The sequence below is a fragment of the Macrobrachium nipponense genome, chromosome 33 (assembly GCF_015104395.2).
Source record: "Macrobrachium nipponense isolate FS-2020 chromosome 33, ASM1510439v2, whole genome shotgun sequence".
Taxonomy (NCBI): Eukaryota; Metazoa; Arthropoda; class Malacostraca; order Decapoda; family Palaemonidae; genus Macrobrachium; species Macrobrachium nipponense.
In genome coordinates, this window is record NC_087219.1 from 16,088,586 (window position 1) to 16,113,776 (window position 25,191).

The 25,191-nt window shown below is 36.2% G+C and overlaps 2 protein-coding genes across 7 annotated transcripts in view; one reads left to right on the forward strand and one right to left on the reverse strand.

Annotated features, from left to right (window-relative positions):
* LOC135202964 (peroxisomal membrane protein 11C-like) overlaps positions 1-25,191 on the forward strand; it is a 32,653-nt gene that overhangs the window by 6,709 nt on the left and 753 nt on the right. For 3 of the 4 annotated variants that reach the window (XM_064232477.1, XM_064232480.1, XM_064232479.1), the window contains exons 4-7: positions 694-872; positions 3,789-3,848; positions 6,194-6,317; positions 6,915-8,721. In XM_064232477.1, the coding sequence (XP_064088547.1) occupies positions 694-872; positions 3,789-3,848; positions 6,194-6,317; positions 6,915-6,980 (429 nt within the window). In that variant the 3' untranslated portion in view covers positions 6,981-8,721. Of the gene's footprint in view, positions 1-693; positions 873-3,788; positions 3,849-6,193; positions 6,318-6,914; positions 8,722-25,191 lie in introns of those variants that run through there. The other variant, XR_010311835.1, reaches the window with a different exon arrangement.
* LOC135202961 (uncharacterized) overlaps positions 10,022-25,191 on the reverse strand; it is a 55,365-nt gene continuing 40,195 nt past the window's right edge. For 2 of the 3 annotated variants that reach the window (XM_064232475.1, XM_064232474.1), the window contains exons 9-10: positions 18,205-18,375; positions 10,022-17,809 (exon numbers count right to left, since the gene is read on the reverse strand). In XM_064232475.1, the coding sequence (XP_064088545.1) occupies positions 17,665-17,809; positions 18,205-18,375 (316 nt within the window). In that variant the 3' untranslated portion in view covers positions 10,022-17,664. The remainder of the gene's footprint in view (positions 17,810-18,204; positions 18,376-25,191) is intronic. The other variant, XR_010311834.1, reaches the window with a different exon arrangement.

Here is a 25,191-nt window from a genome sequence, read left to right on the forward strand (position 1 = left end):
CTAGTATAGATACTGAATTCAAGTAATGTCAGTGATTTGAATTTTTTGCACATAGTATTTTTTTTGTTAATTGGAAGGTTACAAAAGTTCTTTTTGTTTGTTGTATTTTTAGGAAAAGAATAGGCACTAGAGCATGTCTGTATGTATTCTGCATCCAGATTTCCATTTAAAATGAATTTAAGGCCATACATATGTAATCAAGTGAAATCTTCAAGTCTGATAGTTTTATGAAATCTCAAAACAAGACTAGTTCTTAAAAGCTTTGTTTTATCTTTTGTTAAATGATGCTTTGTAGGTTTGTGAGGGAGCACCCATGTTTCACAAGTCATAACTTTTCCTTGAATTTACAGCATCATAATAATTGAGAAAAATGGAGTGTTGATAAATTAGCAATGTCATGTAGGGGATACTGCCTACTGTGAGATTTGACCAGTGCATTGTAAATGGTACAAAAGGTTATTTTTCAATTTCCAGATGCAAGAAAAAATTTTGAACTGTGGCTAGTGATAGAGGGCTTACCTCTGGGTTGGAAAGGCCTCAGCCGCTATAGTTGTTACTGATTGATATTTATTAATTAGTAGTTTAGAACTTTGTATCTTCCTTAGCATGCAGGATTTGCAAATGGCAAAGTAATAATAGCTTGTGTCTATGAAACATGAGCTGTCTAGAAAAATGTTTGTTTTTATGTTGCAGGGTGAAGACCGGACACAGCGTTTGCTTAAATTGGTTAATAACATTTTTGATATGCTTTATTACCCAGTGGAACACATAGCATGGCTTCAGGATATGAAAGTTCTTCGTGGGAAATCTCAGGGATTATGGAATCTCTGCATAGTGATTTGGGCTATTTCACTTAGTTTAACGATAGTAAGGTAATGTCCATCAGTTTCCTAATGACTTTCTTTCTTGACTTTTGTGGCAGAATTATCATGAAACTAAGAAATAATTCTTTGAGTAAATTACTTTAGTGTTATCCCAGTAAAGAGTGATAAAGTACATAATTTAACTGAAAAGGTAGTGTTTTTGAAGTTCCAGATTATACTGTAGATTTGAAGCTCATGACAAAGTAATGACCACAATGGTTCTACCTTTATTCTTTGACTGATTTAGACACAAATAGTAGTGTTCCAGTGGGGAAGATATTTTTATGGATGACTAAGCTCTTTTGAATAACTTATAAGGGGCAAGACTGATTTGTAAAAATTGTGAAACTTATCAGATGAAATTGTACTGATGATCATAGGGTACTGTCATGAGTGATGTCAGGAGCATGGATTTTTTTTTTTTTTTTTTTTTTTTTTTAGAGAAGAATGTACTTGATGGTTTCTTTAAAACATGAATAGTAGTGGCTCTTTTTTTCCCCTAGGTCAACATAAAATGGCCTTTATGCTATTTCTCTGGAACAATCTTTGTTCCCATGATTGAAACCTAGAGTTGCTCCTCTTCAACATTCATGGATTAGGTGTAAAAGAGTCCTCTCAATTGTAGTTGACCTGTGCACTTTTGCCTGAATTGCCATCTGGGCTACTTTTTTTATCTAGGTTATGATTTTTCTCCATGATTTCATGGATTGATCTTCCTTAATTGGAGTGGAAACACCACTGATTTTTCATCCAAATGATAAGCAGTGGAAAATGGGACTTTTTCTCGAAGCAAGTGACAGCAGTTCTTGAATAGTACTAATTGCTACAAGGAGAAAAGTTCTTTATGATTGCCATTTTTTCTTTAGCATGGATGAAGTATAAGGAGATTACTGTACTGGATCACTGGCATTGAAGGTATTCCATTTGTAAACATGACAAAATTCTATGACAATTTAATAATACTTGTGTTTTTTTATGCAGGAGAGATGGACATTAAATGAATGGAATAGATAGTGACCACTATATGCTGAGTTATGGCTGGAGATGTGGTGTCTAGAGGCTGAAAAATAGATTGAAGTCTCAAAGAATGAGATGGTTTAGCCATATTAAGAGAAAGGGAAAGGAGCACTTATTCAAATATATATACTAGTAGATAGGAAAATAGCATGAAGATCAGTAGGAAGGCCCAGAAAGTCATGGAGAAAGGGGATAGATGGCAACCTGAACCCAGTGGTAACATTTTGGTAGAAAATGCACAAGAAAAAGAGAGTAAAGAGAGAGTACCCTTTACATGTCTAACCCTATTAAGGGAAAACCTTATATAAAAACAAAGGATAATAATGTTACTTGACATGAGGGGTAAAGTTGCAACCCAGGCAATAAGACCCTTTGCCTCATGTCACTTGGGGTAAGGACAGTAGTGGAAAACTGCCTTGAGAACTGAGAAGGTAGTTTTACATGGCTGATCATCACACTTTTAGCCATGTTAGCATTGTTTCCTTGATTGTATTGAATTAGTTGGTGGAGTTTCCTTGTTTTGTGGACATGGGAGTTTGACCTCTCACTGAGTGCCTGGATAAGTATGGCAATTATCCTCTATCTGTGAATTGTTAGAAGGCTGTAGAAGAACCTGGTCATCTTCACAAGATATGATCCTTTGCTGTTTTTTATGTAGTTCCTCAGTGAATGAATGGTATGCACTCGCCTATCAATCTGGTAGTGGAAATTTGCTTCCCGCTGCTGTCAGTGAGGAAACAGAGGAATTTATTTCTGGTGGTTAGAAATTCATTTCTCCATATGATGTGGTTTGAATCCTACAATAAGCTGTATGTCGCGTCACTAAGTAATTCCTAGCCATATAAATAAAAATCTAATCCTTCGGGCCAGCCCTAGATGAGCTGCTAATCAGCTCAGTGGTCTTATTAAAAAGAAATACTTTTTGTGTATTATATACTAATATTTAATTGTATTATTCTAAATTATGATGATATTTATAAATATACAGAAAATTTAAGACAATTTTCCACAAATTTTGAGCTATTTGATTTAAAGTTAGTAAATGGTGTTGCATTGATGTTTCTGTTAAAGCGATTAGTCTTAAACAGATCCATGACTTGATACTTCAGAAAAAAAAATTGCTACTAAAGTTTGTCCAAAGTAGTACAGGTGGTAGATATGAAGATTTAAAATCGTATTATATTTTAGAGTGCATAGAATTCCAACTGAAACTGATCATTACAAACGTCTTTATGTCAGCTTTCCCTTTACTGTAGGGTTAAATATGGAATGAACTCTGTCCACTTGCTTTTGTTCTGTGGTCTTTTTGCCTGAACTGTAATTTCTTGTGGAAGTAGTTATAAAATTTATTCCAATTGATTATTATTATCGATGATTTTTTTTACTGTTTCATCTTGCACACTGCTTGAACTGCAAAGTGCTAAAAGTCCACACCTTTGCTCCTTCTTCACAGTTTTATTCACGTCTTATCATTCCTTTTTTGCTACGTCCAAATCAGCCGCCTCTCTTAATTGATTGCTTCTCAGTTTTTTATCACATGCTCAGACTGTCTTAATCTGAACTAGGATGTTGTCTTATGTGAAATGCTTCTCGGGTTGTTTGGCAGCTGCTGTGTCAGTTTGTAAGTTCATATGATTTATTTGAGGTCAGTTGGTAAACATGTTATGGAAGTTCAAGAGAATTATGGATCAAGGACATAAATGATGACCTAGTAAACCTGATGGGATTAGACACAGAAAAAAAGGGCAAAGGACAGAGGAGAGTGGAGAGGACCCATTTCACTTCTAAACCTATAATGGGAAAGCTGACATAACAGCATGTGGAATGATGATAAATTCTGTTGATTGTATTTTTAATATATTTCCTCAAAACTTTTTATGGTGATTGTAACAAAATTTTTTCTTACAGAGCTCTTCATCAGATTTCAATTCTAAAACAACAAAAGGCAAAAACTTCAGATGAAGAAAGGTTAGTCTGACGGGAGGGTGCTGTCAACATCATGCCATGAGCAGTGCAATGTAGGCAGTGCAGAGGATTCTTTACAGAATCACTGAAGCACCAGCTGCTTTGCTTTTAGCTTTCCTCCTTTTACTTTTTAACAAATTTCTTTGAATTCTTATAATTTAACAAATTTCTTTGACATCTTATAACTTTAACTTTAAATGATTAAATCTTGTATTTATCCAGTTTTGCAGACTCATTCAAGAATAAAGCCTTTGAAACAACCCTGTAAGAATCCAGAAATGTTTCTCAGTAAGTCATTATATTTTAATTTTTAGTAATTTTTGTGCAAAGCCACAAATTTGCATAGATTAACATTATGTTATCCTAGTTTACAGAGAGATGTTTGCCCATTTCTGCAGCACTGCCTGTCTTGAAGTATTACTGTACAAAGATATGCCCTGTGAATGAGAAAAATTGAAGAATACATAAAACTGCATGCTCTTGATCTTAATAACTACATTTCCTATGTCCAAGGAATATGCATAAAAATGCAAAATTGTTCTTTCCATATATTGTATATTCTAAAAGGGAGGAGGGAAGGATATTGTCTTTTATAAGCTTGATAAAAATTTATCAGTTTTTGTTCTTTATATAGAATGTACTACTTTATCTTTATTCTTTACTCATTGGTTTGATAAACTCCTTTTTATTACTAATTTAATTCCATTTAAGGAGGATGGCAGTGGCCTCTTGAAATCCCAGGCTTAATTGTTTACTGGGAAGCTTAACCACATATTTGGATTTTTATTCTGAAGTACTGTACAGTAGTTTGACTGGTATATACTGTGATATTGCTGGACAATCAAGGGCCAGCCTGAAAGATTTGTTATTGAATGAAGTTTGAAAATTGTAGTATATGAAGTTGGGAGAGTTGGCTTGAATAAAAGGGTCAAAGGCAGTGAGCATTGCAGCTGGGTGCTGAAGAACCATTGCAAAGAACTATAGCTGGTTCACCTAAGGTAGATTCTTGGGTGAGCCCTATAACTACAAGACGTTTGTTTGGCGGGCTCTGACTGGCTGGGAGCTGCCTACCTCCCGGTACCAGCCAATCAGTGGCCGCCAAACAAACGTCTCGTAAGCATACGGCTCATCCAAGAAACTACCTTAAGTGAACCAGCTATAGTAGGTTTGCCTGAGTTTTCTAGATGTCTTATATGTTCACATTTTGTTGTCAAATAGGAATAAAACTACAAGGACATAAATAACAAAGTAGCACATTAATCCTGAAATGGTCTTGTTTACCATACATATGACTGATTAGGCCACAATTAGTGCAAAAGGGCATACGTAATATTATCCAATACTCCCCTCTTATGCAAACTCACGCTGTACTGAGCATGACTAAAAAACGTATCTGTCATCATGACTTGTGCTGCATTGACTTATTATCCCGGATTCTGGGGCAAATTGGAAACTGTTGTTCCCAACTACTTTTGAATCTACGTCAAAAACCTGGCTATTTAGTACTCCCACTCTACCAAGGTCAGAGGAAGACAACAATCCACAGTCTGTTTCCTGTAACGTGACTGATGCATGGGCCCGGTGGTAATCCAGTGAGTCTACTCTGATACAGAGTATATTTTCACTTATCAGATCGGAGTTTCTTATGTGCCCCAGCCAGTTCAATGCTCCTGGTGATGTGATATTCACATACCCAATCACCAGTCCAATGTGTATCACCATACAGGTAATTAGAGAGAGACTTCCCTCTGTTCTGACAACCGCTCCACAAGATCATTGTCTACTGACAGAATGCCTTTCATGGACAGAAACCTCCCCTATACAGGCAGTCACGCCCAAAGTGTCATTTTGTATATGTGAGCCGAAGAACTTTGAAGTCGTGTTACATTCGAGCTGATGCTCTACACCCAAAATCTTAAAACTGTTAGTTTGAAAAGGGATACTGGGCAAACTCCAGACCTGAGATATTAATTCTACCTATCGGTGGTGCCTCTTCCCCACACGAACCTGATAGAGATGATTGCGGTAAGATAAACTTTATCAGTCACTCATCTTGGGTCCTCCTTAATTACTGGAACCCCTTCAAGCACAGATGCCAATAGTCTCTTGCGTACACAATTATTTTAAACTTTACCGGTTTCCAGCTGGCGCTATTTATCCTAATGTTAAAACCTCAGGTTTGTTAGTTATGAAAAATACAAATTGGTTAAAAATTTGTCATTTTTTAATTGTGAAAACTGTGGTTGAAAGGATTTCCCTTAGCACGGGTAAACTGAAGTCTTATTATTGTTTAGGCTTACAGTATTGAGTACACCACTGTTAGTATTCTAGGAATATTTACTTTACAGGAGGAGAATTGAGGCCAGGCATGTGGAGGAATATCTGACTGTGATAATGCAAGGATCGGATCTCCTGAATGCCATTAACTGGTTACCATGGAGACCCTGGAGCAAGCCATTTGCTTCTTGGCAGGTAAGACTGTGTACTAGCCAAAGACTGTAAGTAGCTATGATGAGTCTCCCCCATTGTGAATTTTTATTTATGAACTTGATATTCTGTATTGGAAAGCTAACGTTTTTGAACTTTACATTCTGTACTGGAAAGTAACGTGTGTCAGATATTTCCATTGTATGAGTATTTTTGTTTATTCTGCAATGCTTGGAAACTGTTATTGTATTCTATAAAATATATAAAATGTGGTACTGGTGCAAGTTTGTTTACAAGAAGAAATGAATTGAGCCCTAACCATTAGGGAAAGTATTGGTGATGTTCTCATTTTGTTGTATTCTTTGCTTTGTGGCAATCTGCAATTAATGATTGATTATCTGTTAAACCAAATCATAAGTAGTAATTCTGCAAAACTCTTGGTCTAGAGCAATTACTACTTTAGTATAATAATCAATTCACTTTTGTTTTAATTTCAATTATCTAAAGCATTTCTTTATTCAGCTCAAATTTGAGCAAGTATTATCTCATGGAGCATCAAATGTACTACATACATATAGTTCAAAATCAGTCATGTCAACAAAAGTGTTGCAGAGTTAGTTAAATAAGTGTTTTCACTTACAGGTTGGCCTCCTTGGACTGACATCATCCATCATTGGCTTCAGAAAGCTTCTATCTGCTGGAAGGTAGACAATTTTGGGACTTGCAGATAGCTTACATCATATTCATGTGTTGAGACAGGTTTGTGTAAACCTCTAACCTGTTTACTTGGAAATTATATGAACACTTAGTACAAACGTGAAAATCTTGTCATAATCTATAGATTTACTTGGGATTTTTCTTCTTTTTTAAAATTTTGGTAAGGCTCACAAGAACATTGTTAGCATTAGTGGTAATTTTCTTTCTGTAGAACATAAGTTGATTAGGAAGTGTTATCTTAAGTTTGTCGTATAAGTTTGGTATTTACAAGCACATATCTCCTGCATAAAACCAGATAATTCTGTAGAACACTTTCTTCTACTAATTAATCACTTGGTTCTGCCTACGTACTAATAGCCATAGTCTTTGTTATATAGATTAACACCCAGTTGGAAAGTTCACTGATATAGTGAGAAGTTTGTACATGCTCAAGTTAGATTTGGGTAATGTTTGGAGTTTATCTTTTTTAAGTATTACAAGATTCTTTTACATCATCACAGGTTTGTAACTGCATGAGCTAAAAGTTAGTCGTTTTAGAGTGGGAGAGTACTAGTGCTGTATTTTTTAAGTGCTCAAAGAAACTAATAGTCATAAAGTATACTGTTGATTAGGTTGTTAATAAGCCCTCAAGCGTGCTTTTGTTCATGAGACATTGATTTCTTAATATTATTATTAGCCCAGTGAGGTCATGTTGGTATTATTAAGTCAAATTAGACTACTAAGTCATTTTTCTAGTCTTGTACGTACTGCTTTGCTAAAGTAAATTGGTTTTAATGAGATGTGAAAGTTACAGCCAAGTTAAAAGTTAAAAGTGGACCACATGGAATGGAAAAGAAATGCAGCCTGGGGCTGAAGGAACATTGCAAATAGCCTCATTTTGCTCACAAGCCTTGGTGAGATTATAAGAAAATGTATAGTACTTCTTTTATCACAATGGAATACGTTATACAGTATAATAGAGCTTCAAATCATAGAAGTTTATCTACATATATTTTCCTTGCTCTTTTTCTACCACTCATGAATATAGGGAATTGGTTATTTAGCAAGTATATTTTACATGCAGTATAACCGGAAGTATTGATAGCTGGGAGACTTGAGCTGTTACAACTTGTGCAGTATACTAGGTAGGGTACAATACACTATATTAAGTAGAAAACTGTGATAGTTCAAATTCTAAGTTGTTTTAGGAGATGTACAAGTAAGTTTCATTCCAAGAAATGTAGTTATTTTTTTTTTTTTTTTTTTTTTTACAAATGTAGCTTTTTTTTAATGTGAAAAGTTGGACTTTGTGTAAGGCAGCTTGGTGAGACATGTGACACCATATATATTTTAGCAAGCATCATTTTTGTTTTTAACCTTTAGAAATCATTATTGTCTGTTCAGCGGTTTTTTTTTTTTTATTCAATTTGCCACTCAGTGTTTTTTGGTAAGGAGTATTTTTAATATGAGAACAGGAGTTATAGTTTTAAGTTACATTGTCATGTTTTTGTTCCACTTTGACAGGGCCTTGCTAAAGTTTCCCAGATAGCAATTTTAGGTTGAATTTCACTTGATGTCATATTTCATTTAGATTTCATTACAGTTTAATTCACTTATAAAAGTGTATCATTCAATTTTACTATTACTGAATCTTGCCCTTTCTTTAAAATATATTGCATATATTATCAAGGAGTGTAATGTAAAGCCTCAAGATTTGTTAATTGATACTTTTCAAAATGAATACGTAATTCAGTGATGGATTTATTTTACCCTTGATTGGTAAGTTTGAACAATTTTTTAGTTATGAAGTATTTAGTTTCTACAAGTTGGTGTAACCAGACTGACATTTAAAGTTTGTGTTAATTTATTTAGGAATGGTATGGATTATGAGATTATTTTCCATTGCTTTTGATGCAAGACACGATCTCTTTTGGTGGCATTTTTAGAAAAGCTGGCTTTTGTTGTTAGCGTAGGCAGCACATTCCATTATTGCCTTAACAATGGGAAATATTGTACGGTATATCAAAATGCATTACATTATATACATAATGGGTCATATTTCAGAATTGTGTGCTGCTGCTGTTTATTCATTCATTTATATTCTACTATTTCTCTGTTCTGATGGCATTTTCTAGCAATAGCATATGAAATATAGTTTTATGTAATCTGCCATTTTCCAATTTATGTGCAATTGAAAAATGCTTTCTACTGGCAGCTGAGAAATGTGGTTTGTTTAGTATGTATAAGGTGGATTGCTCTAAATACCAATTTGAATAAGGTTTTGAATATTGCATGTCTCAAGGTAATCATAAAAAAAAAATGATTTGTTCAAATCCTTTGGAATATGATTCAATTGATGATGTAAACTTATTCATTGTGACCCACATCAAGTTGGGGTGATATCCTTGTCGAGTTCACCTTTTTGCAATCACTGAATTGCCTACTTGTTAAAGATATTGAGCCATCATTTGATCGATTACTAGGATCTTTGTTTAGCTTGGTCGTTGATTAGCAATTGCATTTTGTGATTCTTTTGGAAAAGTTTCATAGTCCAAAGTTTGTTGTAGGATTGGAGTATATATATGACTATTGGAAGAGGGGCTAGATTTTTGAAAAAATAAAAATTCAGGTTATAAGGCTTTCATCCTTCGGTGATTTGCATGTTTTTTTTCTGTAAAGGATAAAGATACACTATCTTTTCACACAGTTTCCTAATGTGCATAGTCTGGTTGAAAACTGTTGTCATATTAATAACAATTAGAAAAATTATGAATTTACAAAAACAAAATGACTAATTATTTAATATAATTAAGAAATAAGGCAGGCACGTGTTTTTAAAAACAAACGGATTTCTACTAAAATTACTCTCAGTTTTGTAACCAAGGCAAATATTTTAGATGTTACTTATTTAAATTGTAATTCAATTGCCAGAGAACACACACTTATTTAAATTGTAATTCAATTGCCAGAGAACCTTGTGTGCTTCACCATGTGTTGAAAATTCTTCCTGAATATGAGAGGTGTAGTATATCCTTTGTTAGGAAAACATCCTGTACAATAACAACTTTTTATTTCTCAAGAGATAAACAAGAATGCCATCAAACTGCAGTTACAAGCCATAGAACAATGCAGATGATTATGCTATTTAAATCCTACAATTAAAAAAAATATTCAAAAGCTCAACGGGCAGAACTTCACAGTGGATGTAAGGCATATAATCACAGAATATTTGCCCACTTATTAAAAAATCTGCATGCACCTTCATAGTGTCAGGATTCACTGGAATTAAGGATTCCTCTGCTACTTGCCATGGGATCCTTTTGCAGTTAGTATCCCAATGACAGTAAAGAGAACCAATAAAAATGAGAGATTCAAAACTGCAATTAATCTTTTTCTACACAAGATAAAATAGAGGACGTGAAGTATTACACAGCTTGCAACTATTTGTTAGGCAGTATTTGAGAGAGCAGTAGGGGTTGATATGTCATATCTAGGTAAGCTGAGTTTAAGTTCTGTAGCGGACTGCTTTTACCAACAAAGTTTCAATGGTGATAAGAAGAAATTACAACTAGGGCATTATTACTGCTGTGGGACAAGCCAGGAGTGTTATCTGGTAAGAGATAACCACCCTATAACAAACATGGGGATAATCTCTCATAGCCCAGAAGCAAGTTCAGTTCAGTTTGGGTCATATCAGGGCCAGGAAAAAATTTTTCAACAAAACTAATTCTAAATGAAATTAGGACGCTCATTTATAATCTGGGTTGCAAGCAATAACTCACGCTGAATGTTAAAATATCATCCAAACAAGCTTTATTTTTTTAACGTAATATAGGAGTTACTTACAGTTCTCAATTTCTACTGTTTTATAAAGAAATTTGATCACAAAATGAAAAAATGTGCACCACAGGTTGATATATATGAAATTTTTAAAAAATGAACAGGCTCTAAAAGATTTTGACAAAGCAGAATTAATCTAGCTTACTTCCTCTTACAACGAATGTGATGTCAATATAAAATTGATGAAAATAAACAAAAAAATAGCAAAACTGTGTAACAGAAATGACCCTGATGTTACAAAACTATTCATGACTTTTCAAACTGCACATGTAACTTGCAAGCAAATACTAATTTGCTCAAGAACACACTACTTTCATTGCACAACCAACCACTAACTTCAGTAGATCCCTCGAAACATAAGTGCGCCAGGCTGTATCTAAACTATTTCAATTACTTCCATTCTTCATCATCAAAACAACAGCTATGCATATAAAAATTTTAATTAAAATAGTGTAATGCTAATTACAAAGCAATGAGGAAATACTGAACATGAATTAACACCTTGTTGGGTATTTAATTTGCCATGATAACTATCTGCTATTCATGTAATCTAGAATTTATTAATTTCATTATACAACTTGTGTACTTCAAGGTTTAATACCCTTTATGAAGTCATAGCCAATGCCTAATTTCTAAAACTAGATACATACTGAAAGTTTGAAACAGGTCAAGGTAAGGAGGAAACTTAAATGAATTAGCATTCATGAAAAGACATCAAACACGTCGTAATAACATCGTGATTCCACCTATGTGATAACAAAACTGGAGTTTCTGCATTGCTTCCCACATAGCAGTGTGCAGTACTTTGCGTAAAGAACAATACGGTAGCTTTCAATGTGGCACTGTTTTATGCATATATATTTCACAGACAAAAGTTGAAAGTGCTTTTAAAATCATGCTGACACACAAAATAATGGGAACCCTGAAACCCTGCAATATTGAAGTCAAGATGAAATAAAGGTTGATCCTCCTTGATCTCTTAAATTGTAAAACATTTAGCCACATACTTTACATTTTCAAGAAGCAATGTCATCTTTGTATTCATATTACAGTCTACTCTGTTCACCTGTATCACATTTAAACAAGCAAGTGTGGAACCTTTCATACCCATCTTTCGAGATTAGAAAAAAAACTATTGGTTGGAAAACCTATCAACAGTGTTAAAACCATAACTAGAGCTGTCACAAGATTTGGCAAGGCTCAAAATAGACAGGAGCTATAATTTGTCAAATTCTTTCCAAAGTTAATTTTGAAACTGAATCTAGAACTGTACTACTAAAAAAACTTGTTGTATGTAAAGGGAAAATATAGTCATTTGTATGATCAATAGAAAATCAAGACCCAAACCCAATTGAAAGCCAATAAAATTACCAATACCTGGTTAAACTACCTTAAGATAATAACCTGTAGTAGTAATGACTACATGCAAATAGATATCTGCAGTAATGAAGAGATCTACATTTTTATAATTAAAATCTTTGGTAGACATAAATATTGTACTGAATACGAATACACCAAATTGGCACTAAAATTCTTTACAAATTTAATGTTGCTAAACTTTACAATTCTTCTAAGTAATATTTTGCAACACCTATCCTATTTATATCTTATATTGAGAAATGTACTGAAATACAGTGTGAAGGGACCTAAGATTTTTAAAATTTTGAAAAAATAAGTTCTCAAAAGATATCTAGTGTTCCTTCAGTGAAAAAAACTACAATGCTCACTACAGCATTAAATTTTGAATGTTTACACTACATACGAGAAAAAATAAAATTCTTATCAAACTTAACAATTAGAAAAGATGAAGTAATGTAAAGAATATTTAAAGCTCATGTAAAAGACAATAAAATATGCAGGAAAACATGACAGGAAAAAGGTCTAATGAAATGAGATTACCTTTATGCTAAAACCCTCTCCAAGGAAGATCTGAAAACATTTACCAGGTCAGATATAACCAAATACAATTTGTATTCATTTCCACAAGGATACACTTTTTTGACATTCTTATTTGATGATCATGAAGCAGACATTTACTGTTAAAAGAAATTATTTTTACTTGTAAGAGCAAATAAGTTTTTACTCCCTTAGTTAACATCTCTTGATGGTAAGCTCTCAACTTATGCCCATAACTTTATAACAAGATGAAATTGCTCATTTTACACGATCCCTTTTACAGTAACAATGCTTATACAATTCAGTTGCATAATGGAGGCAAAATCATAGAATAGGCTGGTGCATATTTAAGAAAAGCCAAATGTCGCCAACATTAATCCAAATCCTAATACAAGACAACGTTGCATATCTGAAAGTTTGCAGGTAAAGCAACTAAGCAATCATGTTATGGAAAAGCTGCACTAAAAGGTCAAAACTTGCCTATGATATGCTAGTTATTGGGACAGTAAGAATTTTTTTTTTTTAAGTTCAAGAGAAAAAGGGAAAGCAGCTGACCCAAAAAAAGATGCAAGTTAGTTTTAATGACTACTTGTGCCAAGATTGTTTTAACACCATGCACTACTACGGTGAAATGGTTCATAATATGGTAACTGTACTGAAACCTCTCTTACACTGCCACTACCAACAAGGAGTGACTACATACTTTATAACAACCTAAACATGATACATAAGCAAAAGTCTACAAAAATACATCACACTCTATGTACACATTCCAAATTTCAATTTGTCTTTAAAAGAAGGCTGCAGTAAAGACTACAAACTCTTCCAACAATGCAAATTTTACACTGGATAAAAAAACTAAATTTGGGAAAAGACTTGTGTAAACACACTACTCATGCTACATGACCATACATCACAGTGAATGAATTTTCCAAAGTCAAAAGTACTTCAAAATAATCCATTCCAATTATTACAGCAGTACAGTAGTTGAACTATACAACTGCATACAGTATTTGTCTAGATAGCTATGGCTGGCCAGCAATATTTCTTCATAAATGAGCTGTGGGACAAAGAAAGCTTCAGTTGCAAACAGCAAACAGCTAGCTGTAAGAAGCTAACAAATGCAAGAGGAGAAATTTCCAAAGGAATGACATCACATCTATACACAAGTATTTATAAACAATTTCTATGAGTACTTTTGGGCCTGATATTTTGTAAATTACTAATTACTCTCTTTTTGGTACATGTATGGTAGGAGGAAAAATGCAAGAAAAAGTAGAGAGATTTAAAAACTCATTACAAATCAAATACGTACAACATACCCCACATCGAGCAGTCAAAGAAATTATAAATGGATATAGGCCTGGACCTATCCAGGTAGTTGGTTCAAGCCTTTTTCAAGCAAAACTCTGGATTTTGGGTAATGATGGAGGCAAAAATAAGTTTTTATTCTCCTACAAGAAAAGTTCATAACTATACTAGGGATACTGAACCAGATTGTTGAAAGCCTGATTTACAGCAGCCTCTCCCAAACCAATTACTCTGGTAAAGAACCTAATATTAATTTTACCACTGCAAAAATTAACCTAACCTTTTAATATTCACTGGATTACATGATGTACATGGTATCCCGAACATGCCAAAAAACTGACAACTCTATTTTGGTTACTGATCAGGTACACATGCAATTAAGCATTAAGAGGAATCGCAAATGACATAAATGCTCCCAAAAAACTGACAACTCTACTTTGGTTACTGATCAGGTACACATGCAATTAAGTATTAAGAGGAATCGCAAATGACAAAAATGCTCCCGTTTTACAGCTTGTGGAATGCTTTCAGTATCTGAAATTTCAATGAGGTTAGAGAAATTTTTAAGAGAATCTTGTCCAAACCACAGAAGAAAAAACTAAAATACATCAAACAGCATCATCATTACAGATGGGAATAACAAAACACAATGGTATCTTAACAGAGTATTTCAATGGGGAAGGCTAAAAAGAAATACTGTACAAAATTTAATGGGATAAAAATATTATTTTATAAAGGATTAGTTTATCTACACCTCTGAGCCTAATATAAATAGTAGCTGCTATTTCAACACAGCAAGTTGAAAGGAAGACGAAGAAAACTAAATACGTACGTAATTGTAATATGAAAATTTAGCCAACAGACAATTTTTTGCCAGGTTTTGTAGGGACAAATATCATTACAATGAAAGACCTCCACATTTTTTACATTACCTAAGACAGCTAGATTAGTGGAAATATCCCATTGAAAGAGATCAGAAAGAATGTGTATCTAGTCTGTACTAGTCTATGAAGCAGAAACATGGTCACCGACAGAAAGCAGAGATTTTTACATTATGAACTGGGAAATTGTGAAGCAATATGTTATTGAGTTGCAAGAAAAAAACATTTCAAGGACTGACACGGTTTAGATATACGAGGTGATAGGATGAGGAACTGATAGCCAGAGAGGCAGTCAACCTGAAATTAGCTGGATGAAGGACCCATAGGAAAGCCGAGGAAATCATGGAAATAGGGCACAGATTAAGACCTGACAGGATAATCATTAATTACAAAAGAGCACAGTGTCTCAATGGATAAAATTCCTTTCACATCTAACTCTGTAGTAAATGGAAAAGAACACCTTTATGGATTATACTGATGTGCACAGTGGAATTCACATGCCCTATTTCCAAGCTTGGATCTATTTTCCTAATTTTTCATTTGTTCATTCAGTTCATTGCCTTGTTTGAAATAGTCACCATGTTTTCTTTATTAATGAGAGTTTGGTTGTCGTCTTGTGATACTCTCCTCTTGCAAGGTTACCGATTCCACATTTAATCCATTTGCATCCTTTTCGCATATTCTTGGGAGAATAACTTCAACTTTGTTTCTTAGGAGAGTCTGAGCCATTACTTTTTCACTTTTGGTATACTAGTTCTTCACTTATTACAATATATTTAACATTGTACTCAAGAAAGCCCTAATTAAATAAAACTGGGTTACAGTGGTCCCCCGTATTCGCGGGGGATGCGTATCTGAAACCCCCCCCCCGTGAAAGTTTAGAATCCGCAAATAGTTGGAACCCCTATAAAAATGCTGAAAACAGCCTATTTTGGTAGGTAAAACTCAAGAAAAACCCACTAGAATTTTTTATACCTGGTTTTTTAATAGTTTTATCACAAAAAGCGCATTTTATGATGAAAAAAAAAAAAAAAATAAATACATAAAAAAAATAAAAACTAGGAATTTGTGGATATTTCTCATAGAAAACTAGCAAATTTCCTGCGAATAATGGGAGAAATCCTGGAGTCAGTGAATTGGGAGAACGCGAATGCCAATGCGGGGGTGGGGGAGGGGGTTCCACTGTACTTAGAGCATGTTTTCACTTGTTCTGTTTGATAACCAGTGAATCTGTGACTTACACTGATAACTTATAAACAGTGACATTATAATGAATTGCTTTTGGTGCTGGTGAATTTTGGGCAGCGTTGTTTCATGTTGTGTCGACCCTAATGTTATTTGTTTATGCTGAACATCAATCCACCTTGGCATACTTGTCAAGGTCTGGCTGGCCGTGCTTGCAGCTCATTCTTGTAGTCTTTGATCAAGACCTCAATCATCAGCTCATAAGAAGAAATTAATGGTCAAGCATCAAAAGTGAAAGTACTACTAAGCATTTGCACATACTATTAGGAACAAGGAAAAATAATAAAAAAAAATATTAGTTTTCTTTTCGAATTCTCATATTACTATATCAAGTTTTTAAATTATATGCTAGTTAGGTCCCTAATTAAAATCTTTTTTAAGCAATTAAATCTACCTTAACTAAATCAACATCTTATAGCCAACTTTATCATAAAACTAATAAAATCTCCAAGCCACAATTAAATGCATGCGCTACTCCTGGTGAATGTAGAGAGTGATTTTCTTCAGCAAAATAGTGTACACTACACCAAAAGTATCTTAATTCTAAATATTTTTACCATACTGTGACCTTTAGCAAATATTGCAGCTTATTTTTTTACTGTGAAATTTTCAAGTAAAAATCTAGATTCACACAGCACACTTTCTATGGACCATGAGTGCCCTACACTCTGTAAACAAAGAGGACTGTCTTTAAACATTTCATATATATATATTCTACATATAAAATTAAATTCTCATCAGCAAGTGTAAAAAGAGTAATTGTAAAAACCTACTCGTACAGTAAAGTATATATGCATGCCTGCAATGGAAGGAATGTCTTAGAAAGTGCAATTTCCTCAACAGAATTAAGCATTAAAACAAGCTAGTGAAAAAACCGTGTGTATACACAAAGGAACTACATTTCGTACCAAGAAAGCTATGGCAGAGCAAACAAGGAAACTATCCATTAATTTACTTCTTTGGTAAAGTTTGTTTCTGCTCTGCACACTAAAAGATGACCTTGGCTACAACTCCACTTACAAAACTACCATCAGGTTCAACGTGGCTTCATTAAAATGAATCTCTCTAAAATGAGTGATGACCTACCCTAGAAAGTAAATAAAATTTGTCAATTGCAGTAAAAATGCTTTTGAAAGGATGACAATCTACTAATAACAACTAGAAAAACTAAAGAAATAGAGCTCTCTTTAAATTCAAAACTTAACACTAACATGCCACCGTTTAATTCAAACGCCATTTTGCTGACTTAGAGAGTTCAGGCCAAATTTCTGTCCTTACTATCTACTTAAATCTAATATTGCATAAACTAGTTTTAGAATTGCTTTATAAACTTTTGAGCATGGCAAGCAAATCCTAAAAGATAGCATCCAAAAGCATAAAAATCCAGTTCATACTTTCTCAGAAAAATTGCACGAGTAAAAATTTATATCCAAAAACAAATAACAAAAGGAAACTTTTCCATTCTCAATTTTTGTTGCATTTAACATTACGGACTCTTGACCACTCTTTCAATGGAGAACCATCTACATCATGACGTACGTATAAAATCCAGGCTGTAAGAGCTCTGCCTGTGCCAGAAGGATTCGCAGATCACACTCGTCTAAATCAAAAATAGAGCAGAGAGCTCGCCTTAATGACCCATAACCAGAACGTTTTCGCTGGATTGCCCTATGGTGAAAAGAAGACATCTTCATTACAATCAAAGTATTTGGTTACTTAGTTCTTGATTAATGGAGGCCAAATGCCAAGAATTTGCTGAAGCAGGAAAAGATGATTTATCAAGGCAGAAATTCAAAATTGACAATCTTCATATGTATTGTCCAAACAGCATGCAAGGAATCAAACTCACAATCAACTTCTAAATGAGAAGCGGACGCTAATCAATATAGCACGCTGAGGGATAATTTACTCAGAAAAGCATTTTGGTACTAGTAATCACTGCCAATGAAACTTGAAAACCAGTAAAACTAGAAATGGTGATACATACTACTGCTCACATGATGTTAATCTTTATGTCAATACAATTGCAATACTTTTAAAAAGAGAAAAAATTTGGTAAATACCATTCTTGCTGAGTCCAAGTGATTATAGCTAGTGCTGTGTACTGAAGAGACCGCAGGAAGGCTTGAATAAAAGTCTGACGAACAGAATTATCACAGGAGCTTAGACGATCATAATCCTGCAAAAACTTCTTCACCAAGGATGATGCTCCTCGCACAGGCTCCAGCAGACTTCTACAAAGTATAAAAAAAAAAAAAAAAATCAACTGGGAACTGGGTAGGGTGCAAAATCCTTGAAAATCATCCTTATCTATAAATGTTAGCAAAACAGATTTGCTAGTGAAACTTTAATCATTCAATGCCAAACAATCATACAGATCACCAAGCAAAAATAAAATGTATTGTCTATAACTCCTTTCCTAATTTATTTTTAAAATTTTGCATGGAAATCTGTAACTTATTATATCAATAAACTCTCTCTCTCTCACTATTTTTTCTTAATTCTAAATGAAAAGCTTTCTACCTTATACATTATGAAAAGCTTTCTATCTCTTTTACACTTCTCAAAATAAATTTCCAAAATTTTATCATAAATCTATTGAAGTAGTTTATACTATATATACATTTCATCATCATTAATAATTTTACGAAATCACCAACATAAAACAGTGTATGCATTCTCTCTAAGTCACAAGCTTTAACCCTTACTGGACAGGTAAATATATCGATATGCAGCTCCTCAGGCCGGGTAAACATTGAGGTTGGCCAATTTACGAAAAAAACACATCAATCGAAAGAGGAAGATATGCAAATGTACATGGTGAAAGAAAAAAATTCTCCCAATTTTCCCAACCTTTCACGAGAAGTTGAAAATGACTACTATTTACAACCCATAATGGGCCCTCTTTTACATATATATTTTTTCTAATAAATTATTTTATTTTGTAAAATTATAATTACAGCTCACACAATATCAAAACAGATAAGAAATAAAATCAGTAACAAATACTTAGCAATTTGTTGAAAAATATTTATGTAAATTTACAGAAAACAAAGATTCAGTAAATTTTTTTTACTTTTACATGTTTTTCTAATATTTCTTAGCACTTTTCTTTGTAAAATGATATTGTTATGGTACAATAAAGTTTCATACATACTTACCTGGCAGATATATACTTAGCTATAGACTCCGTCGTCCCCGACAGAAATTCAAATTTCGCGGCACACGCTGCAGGTAGGTCAGGTGATCTACCGGCCTGCCGCTGGGTGGCAGGAATAGGAACCATTACCGTTCTAGAACCAGATTTTTTCTTCCACCTGTCTCCTGAGGGGAGGCTGGGTGGGCCATTTAATCGTATATATCTGCCAGGTAAGTATGTATGAAACTTTATTGTACAATAACAATATCATTTTCATACATTCAACTTCCCTGTCAGATATATATACTTAGCTGATTGGCACCTTTGGTGGAGGGTAAGAGACAGCTAATTACTGATTAGACAGGTAAACAACATACGTTGTAGGTAATAAATAAATAAAACCTTGGTTCCTATGTGTTTAGACGAAGGGTTGACTTCCTAGCTATTGCTAGAAGTCTGCTTCGTCTCAAGAGCCTCAGCGAGGATGTGACCTATGGCTAAGAGTTCTTGTAGATCTGTCAATGGGGTCTTATCCACTTACTCGACAGAATCTAATGGTCATTTGTCAATGGGGTCTTATCCACTTACATGACAATACACCTATGCCTAGTGGCATAATTAAGGAGCACAACACCGATCCCGATCACCTGATCCTAAAACGAAGGTTTGTGCTTAATTTGAAAAGAGTTATCCCCAAACTCCCTTCAAACAACGCAAAAAAAAAAAAAAAAAAAAAAAAAAACAACAACAACAACAACAACACTTCAGTGTCGGCTCCCTATCCCAGCAACGTATCCATAGACACGTATAACCAAGAGAGAAGGATCTCTCGTAGGTCAACTTGACCTCCTTCGTGTAATGGGAAGTCAACACAGAGTTGCATCTCCCGTAAGTGACAGCTAATATGTCCCCATGACATATTGTTATGGAAAGAACAAGAATTCATAAAAGCTCGCACTTCATGCGCTTTTAATTCTCAGCTGTTTGAAGGAATCATCAAGTTACTCATGAAGTACTTTAGCCATCACACTTGTTTCAAAGAAGACCAGGGCTTTCTTTGAAATGGATCTCTTCTGGATGAAGCCTAGAGCCTGGCTGGCGTCTGGCTGGTGCCTCGCGCCTGGAAGGCGCTTTTCGCCTAACTCCTGGCTGGCGCTTAGCGCCTGGAAGTAGCTTTGCGCCTGGCTCCAGACTGGCACTATTTGGTGCCTGGCGCCTGACTGACTCCTCTCCACTTGCTGGAGCTTCGAGCTTAGTAGAGTCTCGAGGATGTCTGGCGATGTCCACATCGGACACTCTTATCTGTCCGATTTGTTTGCCTCTAGCGCATCTGTGCTAGGTTGAAGGCCCCCTCTTTCTCTTCATCAGACAATGACAGTGTTCCTTGAAACTGTCTGCCTCTGGCATTTTTCAAGCCTGCTTTGGCATTTGGCGCCTGGTTGGCGCTACATTGTCCGAAAGTCCTGAACCTCCACAATAGTTTATCAGGAGATTGGAGAAGGGTGGAAGAAATTCTTCCACTTTGAGCTTTTGGCCTCTCTGGCAAGGGGAGGTGATTGTAGTAAACTACATCCATTAGACGATAGGACATCTAACAGTACGAGAGATAAGAGTCTTCCTATCCTTCTTGAATCCTTCCGTTGCTAACGAGATCTCTTCTTACTTGTTGATGAAGTTCCTCGTTGCAGAATCTTCCCTATCCTTGTCCGAAGGAAGAGAAGGAGCTTGGAAGTCGAAGGAGACTCCGAGCTGAAATTGGGAGGACTCCTGATTTCTAGCTCTTTATTGTATCCCTCTGAATACCTTCTGGGAAGCATTTCGAGCCCTCATTGCATCCCAAAGACTTTGTAGGCAAACGTTTAAACCATCTCTTCTTCTGTAAGTGAAAACGTAACTACCCTGCCTGGGCAACGAAACTTCTATCTGAAAGCGTTGAGTCAGGAATAGAGGGTTTTAGTTCTTTTGCCAGACATACTATGCTGGCAAGAACCCATTGCCGAGTCTCCATTGAATCTGATGTGAGATTCCAATGCACAAAAAATTCACTTGTCTTCTTGGTCGTTTAGGGCCAAGAGAAACAAAGAATTCCCTTATAAAATTTCTCAAAGAAGTTTGATGAGGAGCAGTTCCATCTTGTCGGAACACGGAATCTGAGGCCACAAAAGATCCCATTCGAAGTACATGATATCCTACTCTTGTCATATTGAGGCATCGTATAAGATCCCGAAGATCTTAATCCTCTGCTATCTCTAATACCCCTTGTATAGACAGAATATAGCCTTTTACTGCATTCTTTGATAGCAGATATGATATACACAAAGGTGATTCTTCCCTCTGAAAGGTAAGAAAAAAAAACCGCTATGTGGTTCACAGAGGTATCGGAAGAGGACAGTTTCCTCATTCCATCTAGCACAATCTACAGCAATTCGATGTCTTGGCCATGACTATTGTCATTTACCTTGAAAAATCCTCTCATTCATGTCCACTTCTGGTCAGTCTGCACACAGACAGACTTACATTGTAGAGGTTGTTAAGGTCCAATTATAATAGATGCTGATAGAATCTCCAGACTCTCTTGGAAAAGCCTTCCAAAACATGCTGTGAGAGGAACGTGACTTCTGTGAATGAGGCATAAGGTATCATCCTCTCTTCCTTTGACGCCCATTTATCTTAATATCTGTTAAGAATTTATATATCTAGGGGAAAAAAGACTAAAGTTTATTCCCCATTTAAACTAAAAATGGCGTATATTGCTACCTCCCTTGGTTCGAGAATAAGGAAGCAGTCTAGAGGAAGCCTGTTTGTCTTCCACCTTGCGAAGAGATCTATGAAGAAGACATCTCGCAGGTTTCCACAACTCTCTTTCCAACTAAGATTAGACATAAGTCAATAGTTATATCGTCGATCGAGAAGGTTCTCACGGACGTGCAACATCATGCAGCAAACCTCTTAAGGATCGTTACGTTCCATGTCTGTGTTCCAAACAGGTTCTCTCTTGTTAACGCGAACATGGGCGAACAAAGAGATTCTCGATGCTCCTTGAGATATGAGAGAGCTGTGGAATTAGTCAAATTGATTTGAAAAAATCATTTCGTCCCTCCTTGGGATCGAACACCCCTCCAGTTAGACGGGGAACGAAATCAGGAACGAACCGTGCCGTTACCGAGCCTGCTGTCAGAGAGGTTACTGAACCCTTCGATTAATAACTCGCTATATCGAAAAGTTAGCAAGTCCATTATTTTGCTTCCGTAAGCATGAAAGCATCAAACGAATACCATGTTATTCATGTTTGCCTATAAATCCCCTCAAATCGAGGCTAAGTCCATGATTGTAGGGGGAAGATACGGTTAACCATTCGATCCCGTTGGAGAGAGAGATGTAACCAACTGCTCCTGACTGAGAACTGGATGGTACTGTATTGGCTTACAATGACAGCCGTCTCGTTCGCTGCCTGGCTGCATTCTTCCTGAGTTGCAAGTTACTCCATTCAATGAAGGAATATAATAAAATTATTCTCGAGCCTAAGGAAGCTCTCAATACTGCATATTTAAGCCCAACAACCTTTGTTAAATACCGAAGCTGAGTAGGTATTGTCGTAACAAACCTTTTAAGCGAAGTCCTTACTAGGAAATTCCTGTAAGGATATAGATAATTCCGTAGCGAACCACAAAGGCAACTATGGTATGCGTATATGACTTGTCATTCAGTAGTCGTATACACCGAATCTTCTTACTACATTCTTTGCTCTCCGATGCAGAGAGAGAATGGAAATCTTACTCTCTTCGTTCTTTTGGTCAATAAACCCGAATTAGTATTAGTCGAAAGAGATCGCAAATGACAACCGAGGATCGAAGAGAATCTCTCAAGCTTTTATTCTCTTGGAGATAAGGCCGTATTCTACGCCTCTATTATCTGGAAGAGCCTCTAATCAATGAATGAGAGCTCGTACGAATCTTGTTCAATTTCCAAACTATTGCCACTCTTTCTGTAAATGGTTGGTTGCATTATTTTTTAGAAGGAGGATGATTTTAATATCCTCTTACTAGTAATGAACTAATTCTCTCAATAAAAAAGGTCGCTAAGGTCTTATAAACTGAGAGACCTGCCCCCTTATTGGCTTCCAATTCCGATCTATCTTCCATTTCCTGTCCAAGTTGGGAGAAGAATTAGCAACCGGAGGAGAGCGCCTCCTTTCGTAAGGTGAAGGGCTTTTAGCAGTACCGACTCTTACCTGACAAGAGCTACGGCCGCCTGTGCGACATCTTGAGTCCCCGCCAGGAGAAGGCCGATCTTGCTCTTGCCTTTACTTGCATTAAGACTTTCCTCACAAGGGCGACGGCCGCCTGTGCGACAACTCCCGTCCCTATCAGGAGAAGGCCTCGAATGTCTTTCACCTTTCGCAGAATCAGGCATATCCTGACAAGGGCTACGGCTAGAGACCCTGTCAGGTGAAAACTGATTCTGCGAAAATTCCCAAAGAGGAGCCTCTCGGTCCGCCTCTAACTCCATTTCCGATGAAGATCCTGGTTCATAGTGCCTGGAGCCTGGCTCCTGGTACTTCAGGCGCTTTGCGCTTCGTTTCAGGCGCTTCACGCCTCATTTCAGGCGCTTTGCGCCACGTTTCAGGCGCTTTGAGCCTCGTTTCAGGCGCTTTGAGCCTCGTTTCAGGCGCTTTGAGCCTAGTAGGATTTTCAGGTCTTTCTTTAGAATCCTCTCGCCATCGGCGTTTTGCAACTGGCAGGCGCCTCGTCCGAGCTGTCAAAGACTTCTAACGGACGGGATTTCTTAACGGGAAGAAAGTGATCCTTCCTCCTGGGAGGATCCTTCTTCAAAACTCCCATTAACGAAGATATCTGTTGTTGCATTTCTCTTAGGATCTTCGTAGTGGCGTCTTCTTTCTCCGTATCCGATCTAGGGGAAGGAGGATTTGATGAATAATTCTCTTTCTTCTTCTTCTCAGGTGGATAGTCCTCCGGAAAACTTTCCGGGCTAGAATCCCAAGCAGGAGATTTTCTTTTAGGAGGTCTCGATAGCTTGTCAGAACTCCACCCTTTTTTCCTTTCGATGAAGAATCGGATGACGAAAAACACTGTTTTAGGATGCCTTTCCAACGGCTATCCTTGGCAGTCTGGGACGCTACTACAGAACCTGCCGAGGGGACGCCCGACCGGTGGGGATTCTCTGAAACCTCCGTGCGGCTTTTGACATTCCTTCTCCTCTGGGCTTGTGAGCTTGGAAGAGGTCTAGGCCTGAGAGCGAGACAGAGCCGATCGGACGCACCCTCCACTATTTTAGGACGCCTTTCCAATGGCGAACTTGGCAGTCTGGGACGTTCTACAGAATCTGCCGAAGGGACGCCTGACCGGTGGGGATTCTCTGAAACCTCCGTGCGGCTTTCGACATTCCTTCTCTTCTGGGCTTGTGAGTTTGGAAGAGGTCTAGACCTGGGAGCGAGACAGAACCGATCAGACGCACCCTCCACTGCAATGGGGAACACTGTAATCACTTCTTACCTTTTAATAGCTCGCATTTTGAGCTACATCCCTTGTCTTCAAATTGCAATTATGAATTTGAAGTTTCTGTGAAATAAGAAGGTGATGAGGATGCAAAACTACTAGTACTGTTAATACTCTAACTGCTCGTTAGTACGAGTAGCGAATAAAACTTCTAAAGGAAGCGTATCTAGTTATATTCTTTTCTGACTCCCTAAAGTAGAAAGTCAGTATATTTCCTCAATCAATTCTAACACTTATTACACGTATTAATGAATAAATATTAATATTTCCCTTTCTTGCAAACTATGTGTGTGTCTACCGACAATTTCGGTAGTTACACGTCATATATTTTGAAATTTTCGAAGCCAAATTCATTAAAAAGTTAATAAAAGTTAATAAAAGCGTATACCGAGCCA